The 27,412-nt window shown below is 31.1% G+C and overlaps 3 protein-coding genes across 5 annotated transcripts; 2 read left to right on the top strand and 1 right to left on the bottom strand.

The window, feature by feature from the left end:
- Nucleotides 1-294: 294 nt before the first annotated feature.
- LOC105361326 (selenium-binding protein 1-A) lies at nucleotides 295-14,536 on the top strand. 2 transcript variants are annotated; one of them, XM_011498456.1, is made up of 8 exons: nucleotides 295-434; nucleotides 7,391-7,551; nucleotides 8,383-8,562; nucleotides 8,930-9,233; nucleotides 12,464-12,724; nucleotides 13,197-13,530; nucleotides 13,987-14,109; nucleotides 14,192-14,536. In XM_011498456.1, the coding sequence occupies exons 1-8, from the start codon at nucleotides 416-418 to the stop codon at nucleotides 14,247-14,249; spliced, it is 1,440 nt and encodes a 479-aa protein (XP_011496758.1). In that variant the 5' UTR covers nucleotides 295-415; the 3' UTR covers nucleotides 14,250-14,536. The 2 variants fall into 2 exon arrangements, with proteins under 2 accessions (XP_011496758.1, XP_011496759.1); XM_011498457.1 differs by lacking the exon at nucleotides 8,383-8,562.
- A 3,865-nt stretch (nucleotides 14,537-18,401) lies between these two features.
- Crk (Crk proto-oncogene, adaptor protein) lies at nucleotides 18,402-20,719 on the top strand. Of its 2 annotated transcripts, none has more exons than XM_011498459.1 (3): nucleotides 18,402-18,514; nucleotides 18,958-19,313; nucleotides 19,982-20,719. In XM_011498459.1, exons 1-3 carry the CDS (start codon nucleotides 18,480-18,482, stop codon nucleotides 20,431-20,433), a joined length of 843 nt encoding a protein of 280 aa, XP_011496761.1. In that variant the 5' UTR covers nucleotides 18,402-18,479; the 3' UTR covers nucleotides 20,434-20,719. The 2 variants fall into 2 exon arrangements, with proteins under 2 accessions (XP_011496761.1, XP_011496762.1); XM_011498460.1 differs by lacking the exon at nucleotides 18,402-18,514 and adding an exon at nucleotides 18,794-18,830.
- Nucleotides 20,720-22,720: 2,001 nt separating this feature from the next.
- AMPKalpha (AMP-activated protein kinase alpha subunit) lies at nucleotides 22,721-26,393 on the bottom strand. The gene is made up of 9 exons (XM_011498461.1): nucleotides 25,763-26,393; nucleotides 25,468-25,579; nucleotides 25,170-25,311; nucleotides 24,850-25,088; nucleotides 24,579-24,785; nucleotides 24,382-24,487; nucleotides 23,868-24,202; nucleotides 23,273-23,599; nucleotides 22,721-23,195 (listed from the first exon to the last, which is right to left on the bottom strand). Exons 2-9 carry the CDS (start codon nucleotides 25,568-25,570, stop codon nucleotides 23,104-23,106), a joined length of 1,551 nt encoding a protein of 516 aa, XP_011496763.1. The 5' UTR covers nucleotides 25,571-25,579; nucleotides 25,763-26,393; the 3' UTR covers nucleotides 22,721-23,103.
- Between the last annotated feature and the right edge of the window lie 1,019 nt (nucleotides 26,394-27,412).

Consider the following 27,412-nt stretch of genomic DNA (forward strand, 5'->3'; position numbering starts at 1 on the left):
CCCCCCCCCCCCCCCCAAATTCCCAATACGCGTGACTCCGAAACTTGGCTTGCGGCTCGATTGATTGAAAAAAGTGTCCACGTTTCGTTTCGAGTGAGCTGCGAGGGCAGACGAGGGCTTATTAATTATTAATTAACAATTCCGAGTGCATAGATACGCGAGACGAGCATTTAACCAGCCTAACGATTGCCGAGGACCGGATGAGCGCGAGGCGCGACGACGAGAGTCGATGCAGCGGCCGCGCAAAAAAATAAAAAACAAAACAAAAAAAAAAAAGTCTCGTCGAGCCCGAGTGCGGCAGCGAGGCCACACGGCTTATCGAGTCAGGAGGCGAAGTCAGTCGCGAGCGCAGCATCGAGAGGTGCGTACGTGCGGGTTCGACGTCGCTGCTGGAGCAGCTCCTTCAACGAGAAAGATGCCAGAGACCAGCGGACGTAAGTCATGTGGCGTACCTTTGGACTTTGAACGACGCGCGCGAACTCGTGAGGTGATGGGTTGGGGGTACCGATGGGAACGGCCTTGGCGTTGTTTATTTCGTCATTTCGTTGTAATGCCAAAGCAGCCATTGGCGAGGATCGTCGATAGCTTCAACGCCGAGTCTCACATCTTCTTCATCATTTTCTTTCTCTTCCTCTTCTTCGTCTTCTTCATCATTTTCTTACTCTTCCTCTTCTTCGTCTTCTTCATCATTTTCTTCCTCTTCCTCTTCTTCGTCTTCTTCATCATTTTCTTCCTCTTCCTCTTCTTCGTCTTCTTCATCATTTTCTTCCTCTTCCTCTTCTTCGTCTTCTTCATCATTTTCTTCCTCTTCCTCTTCTTCGTCTTCTTCATCATTTTCTTCCTCTTCCTCTTCTTCGTCTTCTTCATCATTTTCTTCCTCTTCCTCTTCTTCGTCTTCTTCATCATTTTCTTCCTCTTCCTCTTCTTCGTCTTCTTCATCATTTTCTTCCTCTTCCTCTTCTTCGTCTTCTTCATCATTTTCTTCCTCTTCCTCTTCTTCGTCTTCTTCATCATTTTCTTCCTCTTCCTCTTCTTCGTCTTCTTCATCATTTTCTTCCTCTTCCTCTTCTTCGTCTTCTTCATCATTTTCTTCCTCTTCCTCTTCTTCGTCTTCTTCATCATTTTCTTCCTCTTCCTCTTCTTCGTCTTCTTCATCATTTTCTTACTCTTCTTCTTCTTGTTCTTCTTCTTCTTCTTCTTCTTCTTCTTCTTCTTCTTCTTCTTCTTCTTCTTCTTGTTCTTAAGCAATGCCGATTGCCGGTTACGCATTACGTGATATCCGGGTGTAATCTACTAAGTGCTGAGGTGGTTTTTCGCCGTTTGGTTTTCCGGTACATTGTGAGATACTCACGTACGCGATTGTATGGAACTTTATCGGCTGGAGCTTCTTCAAAAGCGCCGAATGATTATTATTAATGCGTATTAATCTGTTATTATTGTCTAGCGCCATGGCGCGATGTCAATAGAGGTCAAAGAGTTAAAAGTGTTCTTCGCGCTGCCGATAAAGTTTCACTTGCGATTATTCGCTTCTTTTGTCGGCAATGCATTCACCAATAAATAGATAAGATATCATGGACATATGTACACTGTTTCTTTTTATCAACAGACGTATAATTGTATAAAATTATTTATAGACACTTGCAAAACAATGTAATACGCAAGATATTTTACTATTAATATTTTTCAAGAAATATCGTCACAGCGCTAATTTGGCATTGGGCATTTGTTATTCCGAAATTTTTCGTTCTCGCTGATTTGTTTACATATAAAAAAAAGTATTTTCCCCTTCGATCGTTACGGTTAATTGTTGCCGTGTAAAGTCGAGCATATTTATTATTATATTTTTTTTTCTCCTATTTCCATTTAATGTGTCAGGTCAGTTTCATTAGTGATTTATATGCGGCATGCGTAAGTATCGATTACAACGGAAAATTTATTGACGCTCGTGTAATTAGATAAATTGAATATAACATTACTCTATTTGTTTTGCCGTTAGCGAATCCAATTAATAAACAAGGAGGTAAACTAGTTCTCATAAATTAACCTTACTTATGATATTTCATGAATATTTGGCTAGTTTCATAACTCGTTTAAAAAGCAATTTTTTGCAATATGCTTAGAGGCAATATGTAAAACGATATTAATTAATAAATTAATTACCACAATTGTTTATCTAATTATTTTCAATTGATCTTTAAAAAATAATTTATTAAGTAATCCGTTTAAATATCGCAATGTTAATAAGTAACAGTAAGATACTAAGAAAATTACGATAACAATTGTTGTTGCCACATATTGAGACCAGATGGGTAATATAAGGAAATAAGACGCCAGTAAATTATTACAAATTACCTAATGGTAAGAACAAAAACTAGGGTCATAATATTTTTGTCCTTAGTCATTTGCATACTTTTTATGCCACTAATGAGATATTTATTTTACGACACTCGTTATGCCTTTGGGCATGGGAATATCAAACCTTCCTAATAAAACCTCTTATTAGTTAAAAATATTGTGCAAACTGATTGATTAATTAGAAAAACGAAGTATCCCGTATGGGAACTATTTTTAAAAAATATAATAAAAAATTGTCAATTATATCATAGATTAACACGTCGTATTGATTTTATAAGCATTTCAAAAATATTTTATCGAATATGTACGTTCTATTTAATTGCAAGTGTAGATTGAAATAATTGTATAAAACATCTAAAAAAAACTTATTCAAACATAATTAATTATATTTTAACGTAATTTGAACATAATAGTCGAATAATAATGTTGAACCTTAAAACAGCATTTAGCAATTGCATATGTTGAGCATCTGTTTACAGAATACTATTGCACTTGTAATTGGTAAAATACTTTTTCAGCATTTCTCGTGAAAAAATAAAATACAACTATAATCAACATGATTGTAAATTTTATTCATCTAATCTTCATACGATAAAAATGAAATATAAATAGAAATCAAAGAATTGCAAAAAATTACAATAACAAAAAAATCATTTTCCTTGACTAAGTTGAACGAAATACATATACAATGAGTTATTATTAGTTTATTGTTGTAATATGTATTTATATTTTTATAAATGCAATATATATATATATATATTGCATATAATGCAAAATATCATTATAATATGTTAAATGTGTTCTTCTTCAAAATATAAATTAGAAAACAGAAGGGGCATTATTTTTTAATTTTGATTTTGAATTTTCAATTGGAATAATTTGTTATAATAAGTAAAGTTATAAAACATTTTCATTATAAATTTTCATTATAAAAGTAATAAAAATTTATTGCACATTTAAAATGGGTACTAAGTTGATTATTTTAGAAAATACTTAGGGAATCTTTTTAGAAATCTATAAGTTGAGCGTGATTTTAGAAATTATAATCAATCTACAGTTGAAATTGCATCTTAAATTTATAAATTTTTTGAAAAGCCAAATTTGCTTATAAGTGATATAAACATAAAGTTCATTTAAATATCATTTACATATTAATATAGTAATATATAATAATATATAATATAATATAATAATTTATATATATATATATATATATATATATATATATATATACATATATATGTATGTATAAATGGCCAAATTATAATAGTTATATGTTATCAATACATTTCATCGTCCATTAAATCACTAAATAACAATACATTGTTTTTATTCAATGACTATTAATGTAATTTATTATTTATTTAAATATTACTTAAATATCGTGCAGATATTATGTATGTCAACAGTTTTGAATATATTTCGTATATTGAAAATGTTAATATTGAATCACATATTATTAACTAATTAATTTAAAAAAAATTATCAATTTTTTAATGATTTTTTTTTATGATTAATTATAATTAAAACTACATTACTGTTTGTTATTTTAGTCTAGACTTTTTTTTCTAAATTCAAATTAATAATAGTTTCATTGGTTCCACCATTTTACATTAATAATGCATCCATAAACCTAATTACCGTAATCATATAGTATTGTGCAATAAGTGCAGAATTTCAAGAAATTATATAGTGAGTTTAAAATTCAACGTATTAAATAGCATTGCATAACGCCCCCAATAAACTATATGAATTGATACTCAGTATTTGTTAATACCTTTAATAAATGTAAACTCACGGCATATATTGCTAATGTATATATTGATAAAGTTTGTTTTCCATTTTTTCTATTAAATAAATGAAAAAAAATTGTTGTAATTATTTTAATCAATCAAACAAATTATTTAACATTAGCTTAAATTCTTAATACTATTCTTTGTCTAATTTAATTTTATTAAAATTAATCCACATTTATGTGACATTAGCTCCTTCACTTACCTACATAGGTAAAAGACATTTATAAAAAAAATTTATTTCATTATAAATATATTGAAATCACTCCCTCTTATTATGAAACATTAATTGTGAATAAATCAATATATATATAATTATTAATGATATAAAATATTTGTATATAATATGCATAATATAACATTTTGATTGCAATTCACTTTTGAGTATTAACGTTGAAAACATAATATTCATGTAATAATTCTAATATATATATATATATATATATATATATACATAGCATATAAAACATATATTTATTTTAAAAAGAAAGATAATTCAGTATTTTTTCAATCCACAAAGAATCATGAAATATTTTGAGGAAAATACTAAATTATTATATTTAATATTTTCCCAATAATATAGTAAGTTTTTTTCTTGTAAGATGTAATTAACATTTTTACGAGGTGCTCCAGTACTCGTGAGAGATGAATACATTTATCCTTAACTATTATCATAATAAATTGTTATATAGGAGAAATGTTTTTAAAAAAATGTGTATTACTGTGTTCTTATATAAACATTTAATTTACCTGTTTTGGCTTTAATAAGCATGCAATCCCTACATACTCTTTATTTATGTATCTCAAGTAAACGATAATATACATAAATACAAATATTCTTTTGTAAAGTAGTGAAATTGCCATGACAATCAAAGTGTGTAAAGTAAAATTGACATACACAAACACAGGCAATTAAACAATTATGTTTATATCCAAATGGTAAGCATGCCTGATTTTAGATTTTAGTCGGAAATTGCTCAGTCACGCAGTCACGCAAGATCATCTTACCGAATTCTTTGGTGTGGTCATAAGCTACTTTACAATAATACCCATAATATTTAAATAAAAAATTAATTTACAATTTTTAATTATTTTATCGTCTACATTTTTTTATATATATAATTTTTCTATATATATAATTTGTCTTATAATTTTTACCAAATGCAATGCATTTACGACAAGATTTTGCGTAATCTTTAAGATTTTTTTAGTATGATTTATCAACAAGTTTGTGCTTTCCCGACAATTTTCATTAGCGCGTTCAATGATTAATATCTACGACTGTCATCAATCATAATCAAAAAATTTTTTCAAATAATAAGAAGTATTGTATTTGTATAATCATGATGAAAATTTGTAAAATATGATGGTGTTATTTATTATTAACCAGATGTTCCAAAAACGTATTACCTATTAATATAGATTAATATAATAATTTAACATGAATAATTGAATGGTTCATTTACAATGAAAATTAGTAGAATATAATGGCTTGATAATTAATGAAAGCTGATTGTCAGTTTAAGATTTTAATTTTGATATTGTTTTCCTACACATTTCAATTTTAAATCATAAATTCAATCATAAATTAAGTTATTTTGATATCTATGATACATTATTGTAAAATTTTCATATAAAAATTCAGTATTTTTTAAAACATTTAAGCTATTTAAACTGTCGTACTATTGTTGTATTAAATTTTTTTCACAAGAAATTTTCATTATTCCCATTGGGTGTGAAGATTTAATTTTCTGTTTAATAATACAATTATAGATAAGATTTTATAAAAATGTAACTACTAACAATAAAAAGAATAATACATAAAATTGTCGAAACTTATTTAGTAAAAAGTAAATATTTAGTTAACATTCAAATTTAATTCCAATACGAAATAAAACTGTTATATATACAAGTATAAATGAAGTAAACTTTAACTTTTCATATAATTTGAATTATCTGGGTATAAATTCGTTAAGTGCATACATTTAACTGGCGTCTAATAGGCAAAGATCAATTTATTAAATTTTATAAATAACTTGTAGAATATTTTAAAATTGATTACTAATAGATATGCTAAATTTTAATGTATGCATTAATCAAGAATTAAATGAAATTGTATATATTTAAATACATATAACTCCTCGTTAAACCGGAACTCCTAATCTATAATCCATACACAGGTTCATAAATGATAAAAAATAAATATTAAAATCAGATTAAAGCTTTTATCGATAAAAAAATGATACTAAATAAATATTTATATACTTTGTACTAGGAAGAAAGTCTTAAATGCATATTAAAGTATTGATGAAATAGAAAACTCTCGACGTATGAATGTATATATATATATATATATATATATATATATATAAGATAGAAATATTTATTAATAAAATAAACTTTACACTTTTGTGCCAGTGACATTATTATCTTATAACTAACATTCGGCTTACGAACTTTCATTAAATAAATAACTATATATAAGAAATTTATGATAGTAATTATGTACACATATTTTTTTATATATATTTATTTATTTATTTAATCATATCTTTGTTATTAAATCAAATTTAAATTATTTTTTTAAAATGATACGACTTTTTCCTCGTAAACTTGATACTTGAAGTATTTATAAATTCATATACTTAAATTTTACTAATAAGATAATTTGCCTATGTACAAGAGTTTTTTTTTTCACTTTAAAGCCCACAGTGTATATCTTTAAAATAAATTAGATAAACAAAAAATTTTACTTCGCATTACTTTGCGATCTTTATAATTATCGTATTTTAAATGCATCGGAAATATAAGTATAAAGAGTGAATGAATAAAGTTTCATTTCGATTGTTTTGGGGTCGGGCTTTTTCGGGCTTTTAGCATTCCATATTCGTATTACTACATGAAACATCACATATACTTTAATGCGTATACCCATGTCACTTACATCGCTAAAAATACGTATTTAAGCATTTGAATGTTTCGATAATAATATGTTGAAGCATAACGAAATAAAAATTACAGTAGAAATATTTACAACAAAGTATATTTTTGTCATAAATATCGATTACCATACGTAAAGACGGCTATTGTATTTCATCCACGTTCAAGCATTTAAAATTTACTTTTTTAAATTTACTAAGATTCGACGTATCTAGCTTGACAATTTTAAACGTAGATACGTATTTTGAAAGTAGATTATAAAAATGAAAGTTGCGGAATGCAAGAGAAATTTCTTTCCGTAGAACATGTAACTTGCGGCCCGGGTTATTCAAGTCCGCGAGATGCGATGCTTCATGGGCCGCGTGAGAAAATACTTTACGTTAACTGCATTCACACCGACCCGAACAAACCAGATATGTTGGCGACCGTTGACGTTGATCCTGCGAGTTCTACTTATTGCCAGGTGCGTATAAGGAAATCTACGATCCTTTATCTATCACTGTGACTCATGCCGTCTCTTCGCGCTTATCATCGTTTCACAATATTTCGACAATATTCGATGCCACGTCTCATCCACATTTATATTGTACTTCAAAGTCTTATTTAAAAACGCAATTCCCAGCAGTGATTATAATCCCTTACATTACTTTAATTTCAATTTATATTATCAGATAAGAGAACGTTTAAGCGTTTATTTATAAGAATACGAGATGGCCACCTGCACTTTGGCGGCTATAACATATTAACGATTTTAAAAACATAAACCATCTCCAAGCGCGGCCACCATCCGCTGCTGCGTCCTTCATCGCAATAAGAAACTATCGATCGAGGATATTTGGTTATTTTCTTGGATTATTAAATCGTTAAACAAGCCTGAAAACCATGTTTATTATTTCGCAGGAGGTGATTAATCACTCCGTGCTTAAAGCGATAAATGACTGAGAATTTAAAATGAATTCTATGATTATTGCATTAAAATTTGTTTAATCCAGCAATTTGCGATTAATCATTGGACAATTTTTTGACATCTTGTGACACCGGATAGCGCAAGTATTCGATAAAGCGAACGCGCTGGAGAGAGAAACAAGGTGCATTCGATTTTACGCGTTAAACTCGGCAGGTGCGCGACATCGTTGAAAGTCTAAGCTAAACATACCTAGAGCCAAAAACCTCGAGATACCGGTATTCAAACACATGGGAGTTATGGCTAGATATCCTTAAGCTCTTAATCATCGTCTTCATTATCAGGCGACCGTTTATATACCCATTTCTGAATCACATGGCGCCCTTACAGATAATTCACAAGCTGAAAATGCGGGAGGTAGGCGACGAGCTCCACCACAGCGGTTGGAATATCTGCAGCAGCTGCTACGGGCATCCGAAGAAGCGTGACACACTGGTACTGCCGTGTCTCGTCTCCGACCGCATCTACTTCGTGGACGTGTCGGAGCAGAGGGCGCCGAGGATCAAAAAGGTCGTTCGATCTCAGCGCAATTAGTGCTCGACCGCGCTACTTCCAACGTCTTTCGATTTCCTGATTTTGGCCCCTTTAAATTTGACACGAGCCGACGAAGCAATTATTATCGCCTTTTACCAACTCCAACGAGCCTCACCAATACTCCAACGTTTCGTAGCGCACATTTCATTAGTATTCGGGGCACGGTATTTTTAATTTTGTCAGCTTTTAAGATAGAGAGAGAGAGAGAGAGCGTATGGAGCGCAAAGCAAATAAATGGAGCCGGGTAAACAGTTTCATAATGCGTCCGAATGAATTAGCACATACTCGGCATAGCTCGCAGCGGATAATGCTCGGCCAATGTAAAAATGGCATTCCTCCGTAGATTCTCGAGCCCGAGGAAATGCACAAGCATGGAGTGGCGACACCTCACACCGCGCATTGCTCGCCCACTGGTGAAATCATGATATCGACTCTGGGAAATCCGAGCGGCGACGCCGTCGGTGACTTCCTCTGCATCGACAGCAATACCCTGGAGATCACGGGTACGTGGGTGAAGAGCGAGCAGAAGGCCAAGTTTGGCTATGATTTCTGGTATCAGCCTTATCACGACACTCTTATAGCCACGGAATGGGGAGTGCCCAATGTATTCAAGCGGGGATTTTCCGCTGACGATCCCGAGAACGTAGGTAAGGCTCGACGTAATCCTCAATTCCATTAATTGCCGTCTATATTTTAAGTGTCTACTCCAACTTTTCACTGCTTGATGGCTTGATCGTAATGCACGAGCATCATGATAAAGCGAATTTATTCAATTCCTTCGGTAAATTGCTGTTATAGCTGATGCCTCTATATGTTCCAAGACTTATTTTATTCATTAATTTATTTGATAGTTTTAATCAATAGACATTACCATCTGAACCCTGGATCAATGAGAAATGTACACTTCTTCGTACTTTAAGCATAAAGGAAAAAAAATTATTAATAAATAAATAAATAAATAAATAAATAAATAAATAAATAAATAAATAAATTAGCTATTCAAGGTAATATTATAGTATAATTATTAGTAATTTTTACATTTTCTTCCTTCTTTCTTTTTTTTTTTTTTCCCCTAAAAAAGTAAAGTTGCTTTAGCTTTCTATTTTTTAATCTATAATTTTTCTATTTATTTATGTTCTGCTTTTTATTTTTATTTTGTGATTTTAATATGAATCGGAATTTCAACAACAATTTCTGATAACATAACGTGCAATTATATACTGTGCAAATGAAATTACGGCTAATTGGTGCGTAAATTAAAAGAAATCGATAAATAAATCTTTATATGCGTTTGAAAATTTCGTAATTAAAGTTTTACAAAGATTCATAAAAGTGTAAACAAAATTTTATAGTTTAGATAAAACTTGACATTCGCATAAAATGTTTTATCAATACTTTCGGAATTCATTTATGTAAAATAAAATATGGCTAAACTCGGACACGGTAGTATTCTATAATGATATAAGAAAAATTAATTGTTTTTTCTTATACAAAATACATAGTATTGAATATTTGCTGGATCGTAATATTTTTTATTAGCCAACTAAAATTTTACTATTACGTAGCATAAAAGATTTATTCTAAACCATTTTTGTATTATAAAAAGAAAGTAATAATGAAATTTTTATTTAAAAAATAAAAAAATTTTTTCATAAATAAATTTATCTACTCCTTTCGTTTTACGCTTTATCTCTAATCAATTTTATTATGCCAAAATCGAGATAATTACATTAAATATCAATGGATCACCAATACCATCATTCGCATATTGTTGTGACAAATCAATGACAATTTTCTGATAATACATATTATCCTTAAATAATTGATGAGCAAAGCGTAAACACTGAATTCAAATGAAAAATAATAATCATTATAAGAAGTAATATCATATTGTTGAAATTAACTTAAAATGAAAGGGTATAGATATTTTAAATTATTGAAATAATATATTTGAGAATAGATGAAAATTTTTCGATACGGAAACCCGTAAAATAATGATTAAAATCTTTTCAGAAAACCAAATAAGCTTTTGAAATAAAAGAAGTTGACATAAGCTCATTATTATAATGAGAAATGTTGTAACGATATCATAAAAGATATAGATTATTATTATTATAGAGATTATAGAGATCATATATTGATTCAACGATGAGTGAACGAGTGGAATAAATAATAAAAATCGTGCAAATTTGTGTAGATTTCCTTTGAATAAAAATTATCTTTATTTATTTATAAGAATTACTGTTTTAAATTTCGTATGCGCAGGCGTTGCGCTATTACACAAAATAAATCTAATATTAAAATAATAATTTAATTTTTTTTCAGCGTCATATGAGGGTTTGTAGCTTTGAACTTTTTATTAAACTTAAGTCTATGTGTAGTTTTCAAACTTAAAATATTTGTATGCAAAGTTTATGGATTTTAGAAAATTTTTTTAAAATAATTTGTATACATAACAAGCGACATAAACTGTGACTTATCATTATGCAAATAATTAATTAAACTTTAACTGCTTCACACAATTACGAAATTAATAATGTTCTATTAAAGTAGCTCACTTTCTAGCCTATGATTAATAATTTTATTAAAGGTGTATGATTTTTTATTTATATTAATTATTTCACTAAGGCTTTTAGAATTCTTAATATACTGAAAATGCACTTATTTTTAACTCTAAAGTAGACAACATAATTATTCAAAAGATGATGAAAAATGTTCTAATTATATTTTATGTCTTATTATTAATAATAAATTAATCCATACTAATGATAGAAATTAATCTAATAATTTTCATCTAAGTAAAATTGAAACAATTATTTAAAGAAATAGAATGTTGATATATTACAAAAAAAAAAAAAAATTAAAAAACAATATAATAAAATTCATTCGATCTTTATAATACATTTTTTATAATGTACTTTTTGTATCTTTCATGGTAATTTTTATTGAAATTTTTATTGAATATTGTTCCAATAAAAACTTCGTAACCGCTAAAATAAGGAGAAGAAATAATTTATTATTAATAATCCTATTTAATCCATTGACTCTGAATATACCGAAAATTTCAATACTTTTAACTTATTTTCATCTTATTATTTAGCTATTTAATTATTAAAGGAATATATAACAAAAAAAAAAAAAAAAAAAAAAAAAAAAAAAATTTGGTGGAGAGTATTAATGATAAATTAACAAAAAATATTTCTATGCCCATGACGAATACTCTCTACAAATAGAAATTATCTTTTATACAAAATTTTAGTAAACAACTATTTGACACAAGTTTTCTAATATATATGTGAAGCTTTAATGGTAAAATGTAAAAAAATATTATATAATTGTATAATAAATACCTAGGGGATGTTTAATAAATATTACTAAACATATTAAATTATTTTATATATATGAAATGAAATATAATGGGTAATTTCTTATTTATGCTTCAGTAAATTTTATAAGATATAAACAAAATTTAACCAATCATGAATTAATAATGTATTAGACTAAATTTTTCTTCGATTTCAAAGAAATATATAAAAGACTCCGTATTATAGTCTAATAGTTAAATAGTTAAAGAAAAATGTTTAAAAAATCCTACGTCTGATAAATATTGGCTATTAAAGTTAATAAGAAAACGAGAGTATATCTTCAGTCAAATGGATAGAATGGATTTACAGATTCAGTAACGAATACATTTTAAGGCTTAAAGTATTATATTATAAAATAAGGCGATATGGTTATTATTACTTTATAATTTAACACACACACACATATATATATATATATATATATAATGGGTGCTAGAAATAATCGAATGCCCTTACCCTGATTTAATAACCAATAAATAACGAAAATTATAAGAACAAATATTTCACAACAGAAGTTTACGGTAGAAGCCTGAACTTTTACTCGTGGAAGAATAGGACTCTTCAGCAGGTGATTAACCTTGGCGAGGAAGGCACAACTCCTCTCGAAGTGAGATTCCTGCACGAGCCGACGAGCAATATCGGCTACGTAGGCTGCGCCATGCACTCTGCTGTTTATAAGTTTCAGAAAAAGGAAGACGGTACTTGGACAGCGGACAAAGTCATTAAGGTCCCAGCAAAGAAAGTCGAGGGATGGATAACACCGTACATGTCTGGTAATAATCTCTTGTTTTTCTTTTCCTTTTTCTCATTTCCTCACTCATGCCAGCAACAGCTGTCAACGGGTCATTCTTTTCAATGAGAAGATATTTTTAAATTCTGACAACTTAATAAATTAATTTGACTTTAAGCACTCTCGTGCACTTATAGTGGCTGGGAGAACTACCAAGTAACGTATCGTAATGTTTCTTGTTACAATTTGACTTTATTTAAATACCGAAATAAAATAATTGTTATATGAATTACATGAAAATAAAAAACTCTCAAATCATTAAATTCGTAATCCGATGATTTTGCAGGGCACGCTATTTTAGGGCAGAATTATAAATTAGATTTATATTACGAATAACGTCACGAAAACAAAAAACAAAACAAAACAAAAAATATAAAACAAAAAAAAAACAAAAAAATGCACAGCCTAGATTGTTAATTTTCCATACAATAACATTGATTTATTAATAATTGCAGGTATGATTACGGACATCCTCGTGAGCCTCGACGACAAATACTTATATTTTTCAAATTGGCTCCACGGTGACGTACGTCAATACGATATAACAGATCGGGATCATCCACGTCTCGTAGGTCAAATTTTTCTCGGCGGCTCGGTTCTCACTGATTCTAAGGTGCGTGTGATCGAAGATCAGGAGCTGGAAAAACAACCGAATCCCATTTATGTTAAGGGTCGCAAATTGGATGGTTCGCCACAGATGTTACAATTGAGCTTGGATGGGACTCGCCTTTACGTCACGACTTCCCTCTTCAAGCCTTGGGATCAACAGTTTTATGCGGAGCACGTCAAGTAAAACAACTTGTCTTCTCACCCATTTTTTCGACTTTTAAATTATTTACAATGTAGAGGGGCCGAGGGTGTGTATGAGAAAGAGAGAGAGAGAGAGAGAGAGAGAGAGAGAGAGAAGGTGATATGAGAATTCATCGATTTAAAACAATGCTTGGCAATTTTTCAAGTTATTTTAGTCACGATGATGAAGCAACTTCACACCACCTGCTTTTGACCAAAGTCAAATGTTCAATGTACAGTAAACCATTAAAATACAATTAATCAAAACGTGCAGAATTAAATGAAATTAATGCCTTATAGAGATATCACACGAATGTACTGTACACTTAAATAATACGGCTTATGGAGAAAAATTTAAACTTAAATTGCCAATAAAGAAAAATGTGTATTTATTTCAATTTCAATTCTTTAAATAAATAAATTATTTATTAATTAAACAAAATTATTTTACTCTAGACATGGTTCAGTGATGGTGAAACTTAACGTGGACATTAAAAACGGAGGTATGAAAGTCGACCAAGATTTCTTAATTGACTTTGGAAGTGACCAAAGCGACGTTTTACTAGCTCATGAAATGAGGTGCCTATTTAAATTTACATTAATTCATTTTCTAATAAAAAACAAATTTAAACTAATACTCTTGTTAAACCATAACATACAGATATCCGGGAGGCGATTGCACATCCGACATTTGGCTTGCAGAAGAAACGAAACTCTGAATTATCATTTATTATTTCGAATACCGGCTTTTAGTATAGTTGCAAGCAAAAAAATATCTCCAAAGTACTCCGTGCGACACGACGACAACTGCTTATATAATTGCCACGTGGCAATTAAACCTTTTGCATTATAATTCACGGACAAGACGCCAAAAAATTCGCGCCTCGGTTCTTTAATCTACCGTAACAACCGGTAGTGAGTGCTTATTGCGAATCCGGTCACTTTATTATTACATGTATACTATTATTGTTATTTCTATGTATTCAGAATGCCAATTTGAAAATAAACAATGTAACGATATGATTTATAGTCGAAATAAAAACAATTGTATGTAAATTACAAAATCTTAAAAGTATGGAATATTATATTTGTATCTTAGCATTTAATTAAAGTAAAATAAATAAAGTCAAGTAGAGGAAGTAGAGAATTATTATGAATGTAAATTAAAAAAAATATTTTAATTTTTATCACGCGTGAATGCATAATTAAGTTAACTCATATTGGATCGATAAATATGTTACGTAAAATGTCATTGATTCTATAGCAAATAACTTTATGTATGAATGTTCTAATATACAAAATTATGAATTATTAAATTGACATTTTGTTGCTGAAACTGTTAAGAAGCAATAATTTACTTATTTTATTTTTATAAACATCTGTTTGAATAAATTCTTGACACAATTTTTCTTTTCGTTTTTTTTTATTTTATTTTATATTGCTACCATATAAACATAACTTAATATCAAACTTTTATGTGAATACTCGATATTATGTCTTTAATCGAGAAACAGTAAATATTTGCACATATATTTAATATAATTGAAATTTTCTTTTACTTTTATAAATTTTTGAAGTACAACGATAATGGTTGAAACAACAACACTTGATACACTTTACACTTTACACTTGATATATATTATTAGTATCACAAATTCATATCTATATTGACGATCACAAAATTTACTATGAAATAATATAAAAGATAATTTATTGATAATTTTATAAGAAATTTATTATCGACTTCGATTAGATTAATCGGTTGATTGACATTTTCCATTCCATTATTTTGATTAAACACGTAATACAAAAATTTCTTTCTTATTATTTAATTTTATTTATAGAAATTGAAGTATATGAGAGTTGGAGAACTTAAAAAATTTTTAAAATACGAATCTTAATAGAAACTTAAAAATAATAATATTGTATTGTTGCTTTTAATACTTAACTTACATGTGAAATTTTATTTATCTTTCGGAATTAGCGTTATCTTAGAAAAATGCGAAAAATATTTACAGAAGAATTTTTACATTTCTATTCAGCGTCAATTCAATCCTAATGAAGATAATAACTTACAAAAGACATTAAAACATCTTATAATGTTCATATAATATTTTTGAAAATCTTTAGTTATCTTTAGTTAGAAAAAAAAGAGATTTAAAATTAAAAAATTCGGTACTATTCACTATGTTGTGATTTTTAAGTTTTTTTTTTTTTTTTGTTTTGATAACAGTTGCTAAAATGTTTGAATTTCATGCTACAAAATTGTGTATATAAAAGGAATCTCGGTAATTGTACATAAGAAAGCAACGACTAGTATTTCTAACTATTCAGGTCTGTCAAGTATCCTTAATGAGTAAAACGAAAGTTCAATAAATCGACGCATTACACTAATAAGGTATTCAACATTTTTAAAAAGTGGGTTTTATTAACAACATTGTTAATCTTTTCTGCAATACCTGCCTTCGAGTATGTATTCAATTAAAAAAATTATTTTCCATTGCCTCATATTAATTTTTTGTAATGATTATAAACTTTCAAAAGACCTTTTCACTTTCCAGAGTTTCTTCTATGCTACGATTATGTTTTTAATGCAGTAACTACACTTGACAAATACAATTCAATAAATATTAATAAGTTATATTGAGATTGAAAAGTTTTAAATGTGTAACTATAAAATCGATTCAATTAACAAAAATACTACAATGTTTTTATTAAGTAGATTTACAATAAATGATTAATGGATAATGAATTATGCTTAATAAGAAATGGGAATGCTTAAAGTTATAAATAAAAAATTACGTCAATTCGTCCTCTTCCAACAGCGTCGTAAGGATTTTTTAAATAAACCAAACGCCACACTTATCAATTGGAAATTTCTACAATCTTAGATATTTGAAATCGATATATTTATATAGCACGCAAATAATATTAAATTCAACACATTTGAAGCATAAATAACTTAAAATAATGAAGGAATTTTTCATTCTTTTGAACTTATTATTCTAAATTTGGAGCAATTTAATTACCTTAAATAAATTATTACTCAATCATTAGTTAATTTTAAGAATTGCTTAACTTTCAAGATCACTTTCAAGAATACACGAGCTTAAAAAGAAAAGTAAAGAAAAGAAAAAAGGTGAAAAAAAATTACATTATTTGTGCAGCAGCTTTGCGTTGGTCACCGAAGACCATGTTTTTGTTCATGTTTTTGCGTTTGTGTCTTCGGCTACTTCGTCTGTACCTACTTCTTGCTATGTCCTCTATTAATATATCTGCTTTAATACAGGTCGAATGCACTTCTTGAAATAAGATATGACAATTGCGCAAAGTTATGAGCAAAGCATTTCTTAATAAAGCTATAAAATTTTAAATCTCCACTATCATCTTCAAATAACATGAACGAACGTTGTGTTTGAAAGAGAAGTCAATAAAGCATTGATTGGCCACTAAACAATAGGATTATCCATTTGTTCGTTCATTATATTACTATTAATCATTAATAATGATGAGGTATTACAGTGTCTTGTTGTGAATTACCATTAGCTATCGTCCATCAACGTAATAAGAATCAACTAACTGTTGGCGTCTAAATTCACAGCGAAAAATGTTAGGTTAGTTAAAAGCAGATCTCACACGCGTCATTAATAATACTCATATAATAAAAATAATACTTTTTGTTCATATGCTTCAATTAACATACAATCGATAAAATAATTTACAGATGATTATCGTTTACGTATTTACTATTTATTAACTCCTATTCGGCATTCGTGCCGAGGGTGCATTTCACAACAGTAGAGTATAAATCGCCTCGATAAATAATCCAATGTCAAGCTATTTTTCGGTAATTTCTTGTCGATTTCAAAATAAGATGATACATTCCCGTAAATAATGATAAATACGATGGAAGCGCTGCACCCAGACCTCGGCCCTTACAAGCCGTAAAACATTCAACGAGTGCGAAATTAGTAGAAAGTTCGCGCGGTCGTTGTCTCGCGGATAAATCCGTTGGGAAGAATTTTCAAACGAGAAAAGTGGAGTCTGGAATAATCGTGACGCGTCTCCTCGTCATCTTAGCGCGCGCAATTCGCACTCGCGAGGATGGACATCTGTGCTAAATTTGCGGAACTACGGGAATTATAGCTAGCGGGAGAGCTTCTGCGAGGCTCCTCCGGCTTCTCCGAGCAATTTTAATTGAATGACTAAGCGCGTAAAAGAAATCTCAAGGGTCACTGGGAAACCATGCGACATAGAAAGCGCGAGTGAGGGTCGAGAGGGTTTGTTGTCCAGGTGAGCCGGAGATCAGGAGATCGGTACTTAAGGGCCGGGATAGCGTCGAGTCGTTTTGGGGGCTCCAATTTTTTTTTCTTGTAGGAGGGGGAAAGAGGAAGAGGTGGATTCCTCGCTAATAATCGGCTCCTATTCTCGAAAGAGAGGAAGCGCGTCGGTCGAACAGCGAGAGAGTAAACGAGCATGAGGGCGGGAGGACGAGAAGGAGAGAAAAAGCGCGTTGGCGCAACGAACGAACGATCGGCCCTGAAGAGGGAGGAGGGAGGGAGAGAGAGAGAGAGAGAGAGAGAGAGAGAGAGAGAGAGAGTCAAGCTAATCGTGTGGTAGTTTGTAGTTGGTAGCTGCCGCCGCCGCCGCCACTTGTTTAACGAGTAGAGCGGAGAGAGCCATGCAGCGGTCTCGCAAAATTCCCTGTTTCCTCTGTTTACGAGACATCGGGCGTCTATAAGGATTTATCGTAGTCGCAGCCACAGCCGTAGCCCCAGTCGCCGACGACCCCGCCACCGACGACGACGACTACCACCAGCGAGGACGCTAGCGCACGGAACGTGCTCCGAGTCGCGAGGGACTTCGAGGAGGAGGAGGAGAAGTAGTCAACGGGGAGTCTCCGTCCCCGAGGCCGCTTTCGCAGATAGTCCCCTTCGAGAGAGGAAACGATGGCCGGGACCTTCGACCAGTATGACAAGTCCAGGTCTGTTTTCTCCAGAGTGCTCCCACCACGTGACACCTACTCGATCCTACCTTCTCTTATCGTTAGGGCAGCTTTCGCGCTTTCGACTTCTATTTTCGCTCGGCCTAACAAATTAATGGTCTCCTGCGAGATTAATAACAACAGGGCCAGCGGCCAGCGGCCAGCGGCCAGTGGGTCTACGTTCGCTCAGAATTCCTTGGCACGGACGAGAGCTTCCCCATTGGTAGCTGTAACTTTAATATCCCGTGTTCGTCGCGACTTATTCGTGATGGAGCATCGCGACCGGGTGATGACGTTGAAAGCCGTGCTCCCGAGGGTCCTTGATTTATTATTTCACTATTGCTTTGGCTTTTATTGTATACGTTTTATTGTATCTAATGTGTCGTATATTCGATAAAGGGACATATATTTAATGGAGATTGATGAAAATAATTTTGTTTCAGCTGGTACTTTGGAGCGATGTCCAGACAGGATGCCTCCGATTTACTTATGAGCGAAAAGGAAGGCGGTGTTTTCTTAGTAAGAGACAGTATTTCCATACACGGAGACTTTGTTTTGTGCGTCAGAGAGGATAGCAAAGTTAGCCACTATATTATCAACAAAATTCAACAAGGAGATCAAATTCGTTATCGAATTGGAGATCAAATATTTCCAGATATTCCAAATTTATTGGCATTCTATAAATTACATTATTTGGACACCACGCCGTTGATCAGACCAGCGCCGAGAAAAATCCAGAGGGTAATAGCCAAATATGATTTTGAAGGCAACGATCCCGATGATTTGCCATTCAGAAAAGGTAATTTAATTATTATTTTTATACAAGGACAGCGATTAAGTTGCACATTTTAGTTGCTTTTATAAATAGCCTAAGGATAATTTTGTCCAGTAGAATCCAGGATCGTTAGGTTGTGTCTTTATTTCTTTATAAGTGTGGGCAAACTTGACACTTAGGCTAGCAATAACGATACACTTAAATCTTGAAAATTGATATACGAAGATCCAAAGTACATAATGAAACGATTGAACCAACATTTATTGTCAGGCATTGTTACGATGAAAATGAGGTTAAGAGGCAAAATGTTTTATAAAAGTCTTAAAGGATAGAGTAAATGCCATCTTAAGGATAAGCTATTTTTGTCTAGTTTATGAGAACATTTCACAATAAAATTAATTCTCAATACTTATCTTGGAAAGTTTTTTTTTTTTATTTTTTTATTAAATAATAGATTAAAAAATATCTTATTGTTTTCTCAATTTAGCAACGAATCATAATACATTATTTAAGTTATTGAAAAATATTTGTAATAGTATTGGGATAAGAATTCAGTTGCTTTGCAAGTATAATATTAGACACGTTTAATGTACATTCATTGTAAAATAAAATGTAATGTAAGCATAGAATTACAGTGCTAGTCGCACATACGTTATGCATAATTTAAAAATGTTTTCAAATCATTTATTTAGGAGAAATTCTCACCATAATTTCTAAAGATGAAGAACAGTGGTGGACAGCTAGAAACAGCCTTGGACAAACTGGATCAGTGCCTGTTCCTTATGTACAAAAATACGAGGACGATAATCATACTATTGAAGCAACACCTGCTAGACCAGAAAGCGGAGGTAGTTCGGGCTCTGGAACTCAATCATCTCACGCTGATACAGTTCAGACTACAGCAACACGTCGTTCTAACATTCAGCGAACGCTTCCAGCTTTTGCTAAAGTTAAACAAGCACGTGTGCCGAATGCCTATGATAAAACAGCATTAAAATTGGAGGTTGGAGATATCATCAAGGTCACAAAGACGAACATTAATGGTCAGTGGGAAGGTGAATTACATGGTAAAATTGGACATTTTCCTTTTACGCATGTGGAATTTGTAGATAATGAAACGAACGAAGACAGTCAAGAAATTTAACGGACATTTAAATATGAAAGTGAAGTGAAAAATTAGCAGCTACTGCATATACCAATATGGCAAAGTTTAATCGTGTGATGCAATTGTATCATATCATTGTACGGTGATTTGACAAAGTGTAATATCATCAAATCCAAACCAAGATGAGTATAGAACCAACAATTGTTCTATTGACACGATACAAAATTTTTACTTGCATCAAAGTCAAATACAAAGTGGAGTTTAATTCAGATAATGTTAACACGATGCCGTTAATATTATTAAATTAAAGTAGAATTTCATTTAAATCAACAAATTAATTTTAAAAAGAAATGATGATAGATTATTGTTAATTACTTAATAATTAATTGCTTTGATTACTATATATATATATATATATATGTGTGTGTGTGTGTGCGTGTGTGTGTGTGTCAGCGTGTGCATGTGAGTATATGCATATATATATATATATATATAAATGAAACTTGGACAGCTTTTATTGGTATTACATTTAAAAATATATTAAAATACATTAATAAATAAGACTTTTTATAAAAACTATTAAATAAAAAATTAAAATATTAACGTAATTCAATACTTATATGGTAAAACCGCATATGTGAAATTTTATAACTTATCAAAGTTTTAAATACAGAGAAAAATATATGTAAATAGTATAAATATTATTATCAAAGTGTTTTTATAGATTAACGTGTTATATTAAATTTATTATAATAATCTTGTAATTTATATTAGCTCTTTAAGAATTTTATAGTTTTTGGTTCTATTAAATATTTATGAAAAATGTACCCTCAAATATTCAATTTACCAAAAGTATAAGCAATAGAAATAAAAAGTAATAAATTTGTTATATAATTGAACTTAATCTATTTTTACTAATAAAAGGTGTCCTTATCTATTTAAGTTTACAATTTATAAGTGTGTACATTCTTTCATATTAAAATTTAATTGCAAATTATAGGTGTTAACAATATTTGTCAGCTTATGTAACAATTAAACAAGGATACACAAGGTCTTCCTAATTGATGCTATCAATTTTAAAATTTACCAAAACGTTGCTTTGTAGCATCAATCTCTAGTCATCGATTACTAAAAAGAATTCTCACATTCTTTTAAGGCTTAAATGTACATAGTACATAGCATAAAAAATCTCACACTTTTTTTAAACGCACGTAATATAATATTGGTAAATACAGACGCTGGCAGCTAATGACAAATTTTGACTTGAAAATCTGTATAATACGTTGTGGAAATTAATTTCGATAATTTTGACGTAACGTTCTAAACGTTAAACCTGTCTGTATGCTATAAAATTGTGATAAAGAGCATTTTATTCGAGCTGATTAAAGCACAGCCTTTGACTTGCAAAAGATGCATTTATTATTTTTATAACTGTGGAAGGAGATGCAGATCGTGCAGAAATAAATCACTTAAAATCCAATGTTAAGGAGTATTTTAAAAAATTCTTATCTTTCTTTGTGCCTGTAAATTTTTTCGAATTTTAAAAAGACGTAAAAATCTTGGGTCGACGACGAGCCAAGACAAGCCAATTCGTCGAATAAAACAAACGGAGCATAAAGTTGTAACTCTGTATCTCAAATATAAAATTTATTTGCTTTATTGCCAATACAATGTCAATACGATCTCGTGAACTAATTTTGGTATGATTTTATATTTAAGCGCTATGTCTGTATAAAATGAAAATGACGAAGAGATCTGTGCCATCGTGTAAACTTAAATATTTAACATTGTCAATATATAAACATCAAAGAGGAAAAATCCAACGAAATATGCATCAAATGATGCATAATAATGATTTACTAAACAGTAATACAGTAATATAATAATAATGGCCATTACTATTGTCACTGATCGCATTAGTAATTGACGATTAGAACTGTGTTACAGTAATTTCTTGTCTTGCGCACTCGCTGTATTTAATATTCAATATTGAACGTTATAGGAGTGTTTTTCCTTTTTATTTTTTATATTTAATTTTTCCATTATCTTAAATTTGTGCAAAGTATAAGCAAAATTTGATATACGAAAATGAAAGCACATACTATGTGGTACTAATGTATATTTTTCTATAAGTACGCGCATACTCAATCTTCTTTTTTTATAGCGAAACTGTTGCCAACCAATGCTGAGCAATTATAAGAATAAAAAGTGTCTGTCGATTAGATAAGTATTGTATTGTAATTTATATTAAAAAAATGTAATGGAACATTTGTTCGTTGCAGATAATAAATAGGTATTGTGAAAACAAAAAGAAATGTCTATTGCATATTATAGTAATTGCATTCGACAGTTTGTTTTATTTAAAATAATACTTAACTTAAACATTCAGGTATCTAATACATTCCAAAGCTATGTATGATTTATTTACTACAATTTGCTTATAAATTATACTCTCTGAAGTCACTTTGCACTTTATTTGTGAAAAATCATCTAGTTCGTCGACTTCTATTACAATCTAACTACAATCATGCATAATATACACAATATCATCTCTCTGACAATCCAAGACAATCATAAGGCTGGCAATATAGCATTCAAGGTATTTACAAGGAAATAAAAGAATCAGCTGGCGCATTGAATTTTGCCAATTTCGTTATTCTTTCATTAGTTAAAAACAGGTACACCACTTGAACGAAGGTGGTCACTTTTCTACCGCGCTAATTGCGTTATTAACGCAGCACACATTTCAAAAAATTCCATTGTATGATGTCCAGTTGCTTGGGAGAGTGGTAGGACAATTTCTACAATAAGATTTATCATTAGGAAGATTGACAATTTATTTGCGACCCTCGTAAGGTCTGTAATGCAATCGTGTTACCTTTGATTATATCTTCGGATTCTTCGCTTGACAATGATTTAAAATCTAAGAGGTAACTTTTGCAATCCACTTGATAAAGCTGTAGCGACATCTTACTGTATCCATCTGTGATTTTATTTTTATGCCTTACTCTAACGCTATATGGATTAATGACTTTCCACTCAAAATTAAGAGCTTTCATGGCACGATAAACTTCGTTCATTATATCATTTGGCTTCGATTGAGATCTAATTCCTAAATGCCACTTTGCCCTTTTAATTGGCGTACCTCGATTGCCTGGCATTTGCGTGGGAGTAGTATTGAGAGAACCTTGTCGCTCGCGAAGAGCTGAAGTAAATATTTTATCTTTTATAAATTATTTTCACATTTGTCACATTTTTCAATTTTTATTATAAGGTCGAAAATATATTTTATATGAATAAGACACTCGCGCGATGATATCGTTGTTTATCTGGCATACGTAAGGCAAAACTAATGGCGATGATTAAAGACGGATATTTGTTAAAAAATAAAAAGAAAAAGGAAAAAAACAAAAAAACAAAAAAAGTATTGACCAATCGTGGGAGATAGAGCGAAGATAAGCACAAACACTTACGGGCTATCCTCTCGGGATGTGGCCTTAATGGACTACCGCTTGCTTCGTTAGGACTAAAAGCTACCGGTGGTGGACTCGATGCCACATAAAAATCTTTAATTTCTGCCTTCGCTGCTTCATCCGCAATTCTTTTATTATCTATAATTAAATGGTAAGCAATGGCCAGTTGATCGTGAGGATCACCATTGAGTAAGGCGGCATGAACTTCGGCTTCTTTAACATTAAACTTTTCGCAAACTTCGTTCACAGCATCTATATCGATCACCGAAGAATCTTGTTCGACTGGCGAAGGGAACAAGTACGTTGGAAGTTCTTTTTGAAACCATTCGTGCTTTCTTTACATATAAATTCATATACATATTAGTGTTTGATATAATAATGTTTATTAAAAATCAATAGTACAATGCAATTATATATATATATATATATATATATATATATATATATATATATACATACATACATACATACATAAATACATATCTATAATTGCATAAAATTAATTTTCACTTACTTAATGTCTTCTATAGTTGCTCTTTTCATTGGATCGACTTGTAACATATGACACAGAAGATTTACTACACTTTTGTTAAGATATTCGGGAATTGGAAAAATACCAGCTGTAACGTCACAATAAAATTCAGATAAAAAGAAAGAAAAAATTTAACAATTTGTCAGTAGGCAATACTATTTGTTTCGTCAATAGCATACATTTAATTTTACGAAAGAGAGTTGGAACGTGCTCGTCGTCAAATGGCAATGTTCCACATAGTAACGCATATAAAATAACGCCACAAGACCAAATGTCTACCTCGGGTCCTGCGTATAATTTTCCAGAAATCACTTCTGGTGCGGCATAATTTGGTGATCCACAAGACGTACGTAAAAACTCCCCGTCCATCATCATGTTTGACAGTCCTATGAATAACATTGGGCACATTAAAGCTCAACGACGTTGGAGCAATGTTTATTGGTGACATACCAAAGTCTGCTATTTTTACATGAAGATTGTGATCTAAGAGCAGATTTTCTGGCTTTAAATCACGGTGAACTATCATGTGTCTATGGCAATAATCAACGCCAGATATAATTTGTTGAAAGAATCTACGAGCTTCGTATTCTTTTAACTTTCCATGCTTAACTATATAATCAAAGAGCTCACCGCCAGAAACATATTCCATAATCATAAATATATCCGTCGGTGTGCTGATAACTTGATACCTAAAAATTGTTGAATGACAATGCTCGATAAGTACAACGACGAGCTAACATTATAACATTATCAAATAAACGACGGCTTACAATTTAATGATATGGGGATGTCGAAACAATTTAAGATTTTGAATTTCCCTGCGAATCTTTCCAACTACGTCGAGGCTCTTGATCTTCTGTCGATTTAAAATTTTAACAGCCACTTTGTGCTTTGTCAAAACATGCTCCCCAACTAAAATATTGACAACGTTATAATCACATTGCATGCTCTTAAAGCCATGGAACAAAAAAAACAAAACAAAACAAAAAAAGAAATAATAATAAAAAAATAATAATAAAAATAATAATAATAATAAAAATGCTTTAACAAGGAGAAAAATGCACTTACTCTTCACCTTGCCAAACGTTCCAATACCCAATGTTGCACCTAACGTGTAATGCCCTATTTTAACAATAGGCTGCACTTGATTGTTGGGCAATTTATCCGTCATTTTTCGCCGCTAAATTGAAAACAAAAAAAAAAAGAAAGAAGGAGAAGAAGAAGAAGAAGAAGAAGAAGAAGAAAATAGAGGAAAAAAAAGACAACCCATAAAGCATAAAAGCCATGAAACGAGCACGTAAAACATTGGCTCTAACGCGTCAATTAAATATCGGGAAAAGCATATCCGCTTGTGAATATTTACCTTGAACTTCTATTAAAAAACGGCAAACCGCGCCAAGGAATGCGAAAGCTTGCTTAAAATCTTGACGACATGAATGCACAGGGAGGGACGTCGAGGAAAATCAACGGGAGCCCCCTCGTTAAACGAGATTGTGGAAAAGTCGGCAGGACCGTGGTATTTACATGTTCTTATTTTCTAACACTCTTGATCACAAGAAGAAAACGCCTCTTGATTTATCTGACCACAGTCGCATATACAGCTCTGGAAACTCCGCCAATTTTCGGTAGTGGGGGATGTAATCATTTTGAAGTCGTTCTGTCATTTCGCGAGCAACCGCACGCAGCAGTACGACGTAGAGGTGCTGCATCAGGTGCTCGGATTCTAGGGTTAGGAACGTAAGTTACGTGATGTACGACGCGTAAAGTATGAGAGGCTAAGTAGAGGCGAGCGAGTGCGCGTCCGTGTTTGTGATCTCGTGTCTTTTGTCTGTTTCGAGTTTACTTTTGGGATTGCGATGCACTGGTGTCTGGCTGTTGATTTGACTGGGCATCGTCATGGTGGCTTACGGTCGTCATGAAATTTCTTTACCATGGCATTGTGCAAATTGGAGAATTTAATGGGATAGTTGTTGGATGTGCTTTTGCAATAATGAGAGAGAGAGAGAGAGAGAGAGAGAGAGAGAGAGAGAGAGAGAGAGACGTCGGTCAGGCCAGTGAAGGAGATTTAGGAATAATGATGCTGTGTTGTACTCGGCATGGACTAGGAGGAGGAGATTTGTTAAGCAAATGCAGCTAATCGCGGACGTGTAGCGACGAGCAGGGAAAAAATTGAAAAATTAAATTCAAATTGTTGTAACTTGTCACTTGACCAAGTGAGACGTGAATTGGTTGGATAATCATAATAAATACTGATAGTAGCCGATGATGATACAGTGGAATAAGTCAGAAATTTTAAGTCCCTCGATGTAGACAAAAACACTCGAGGAATTAATCAATCAATTGATTATAACGACTGATAAACCGACTGACTTTGGCCTTTTATGAGAGTGATTGTACGCTGTAAAGATGAAAATTTTACGAGCTCCCTTTGAGCAATAAGAGTATACTTGATTATAAACAGTAAAGAGAAGGAAAGAAACATCAAGATTGCTGAATAAATTAATAGAGTAATACGTGTCAATTTCAGAAATAACATGAGCTGCTCTAATGAACAAATATATATTTAATTGTTAAGTCATACATGTTCTTGAATTTCTCTCTGCCTTTTTATCTCTGTCTACTATAGATGTATTTAAGAAATTATCCAATAATGTTTCTCGCACGTACAATGATTAATTAATAATATTATCTACCTCTACCACCAAACATCGCCAAAACTTTGACAATTATATCATTGGTTTAATTACAAGACATCGTGTAAAATTAAAAGTTATTATTTAAAGCATATATATATATATGTATGTATTTATGTATGTATGCATGTATGTATGTATGTATGTATGTATATACTAATATAATGCTTCGATGGGTTTATCATAAATGAACAATATTTCATTTTATATCCATTTATAAAAGGATTTAAATGGCAGTAAATACTTTCTTTCATAACAATGCGATAATGCTTGTTATTCTCTTATATATTTATAAAGTTTTATAAAGACACAAACAGAAC

This window comes from Ceratosolen solmsi, unplaced genomic scaffold, assembly GCF_000503995.2.
Source record: "Ceratosolen solmsi marchali unplaced genomic scaffold, CerSol_1.0 scaffold30, whole genome shotgun sequence".
Taxonomy (NCBI): Eukaryota; Metazoa; Arthropoda; class Insecta; order Hymenoptera; family Agaonidae; genus Ceratosolen; species Ceratosolen solmsi.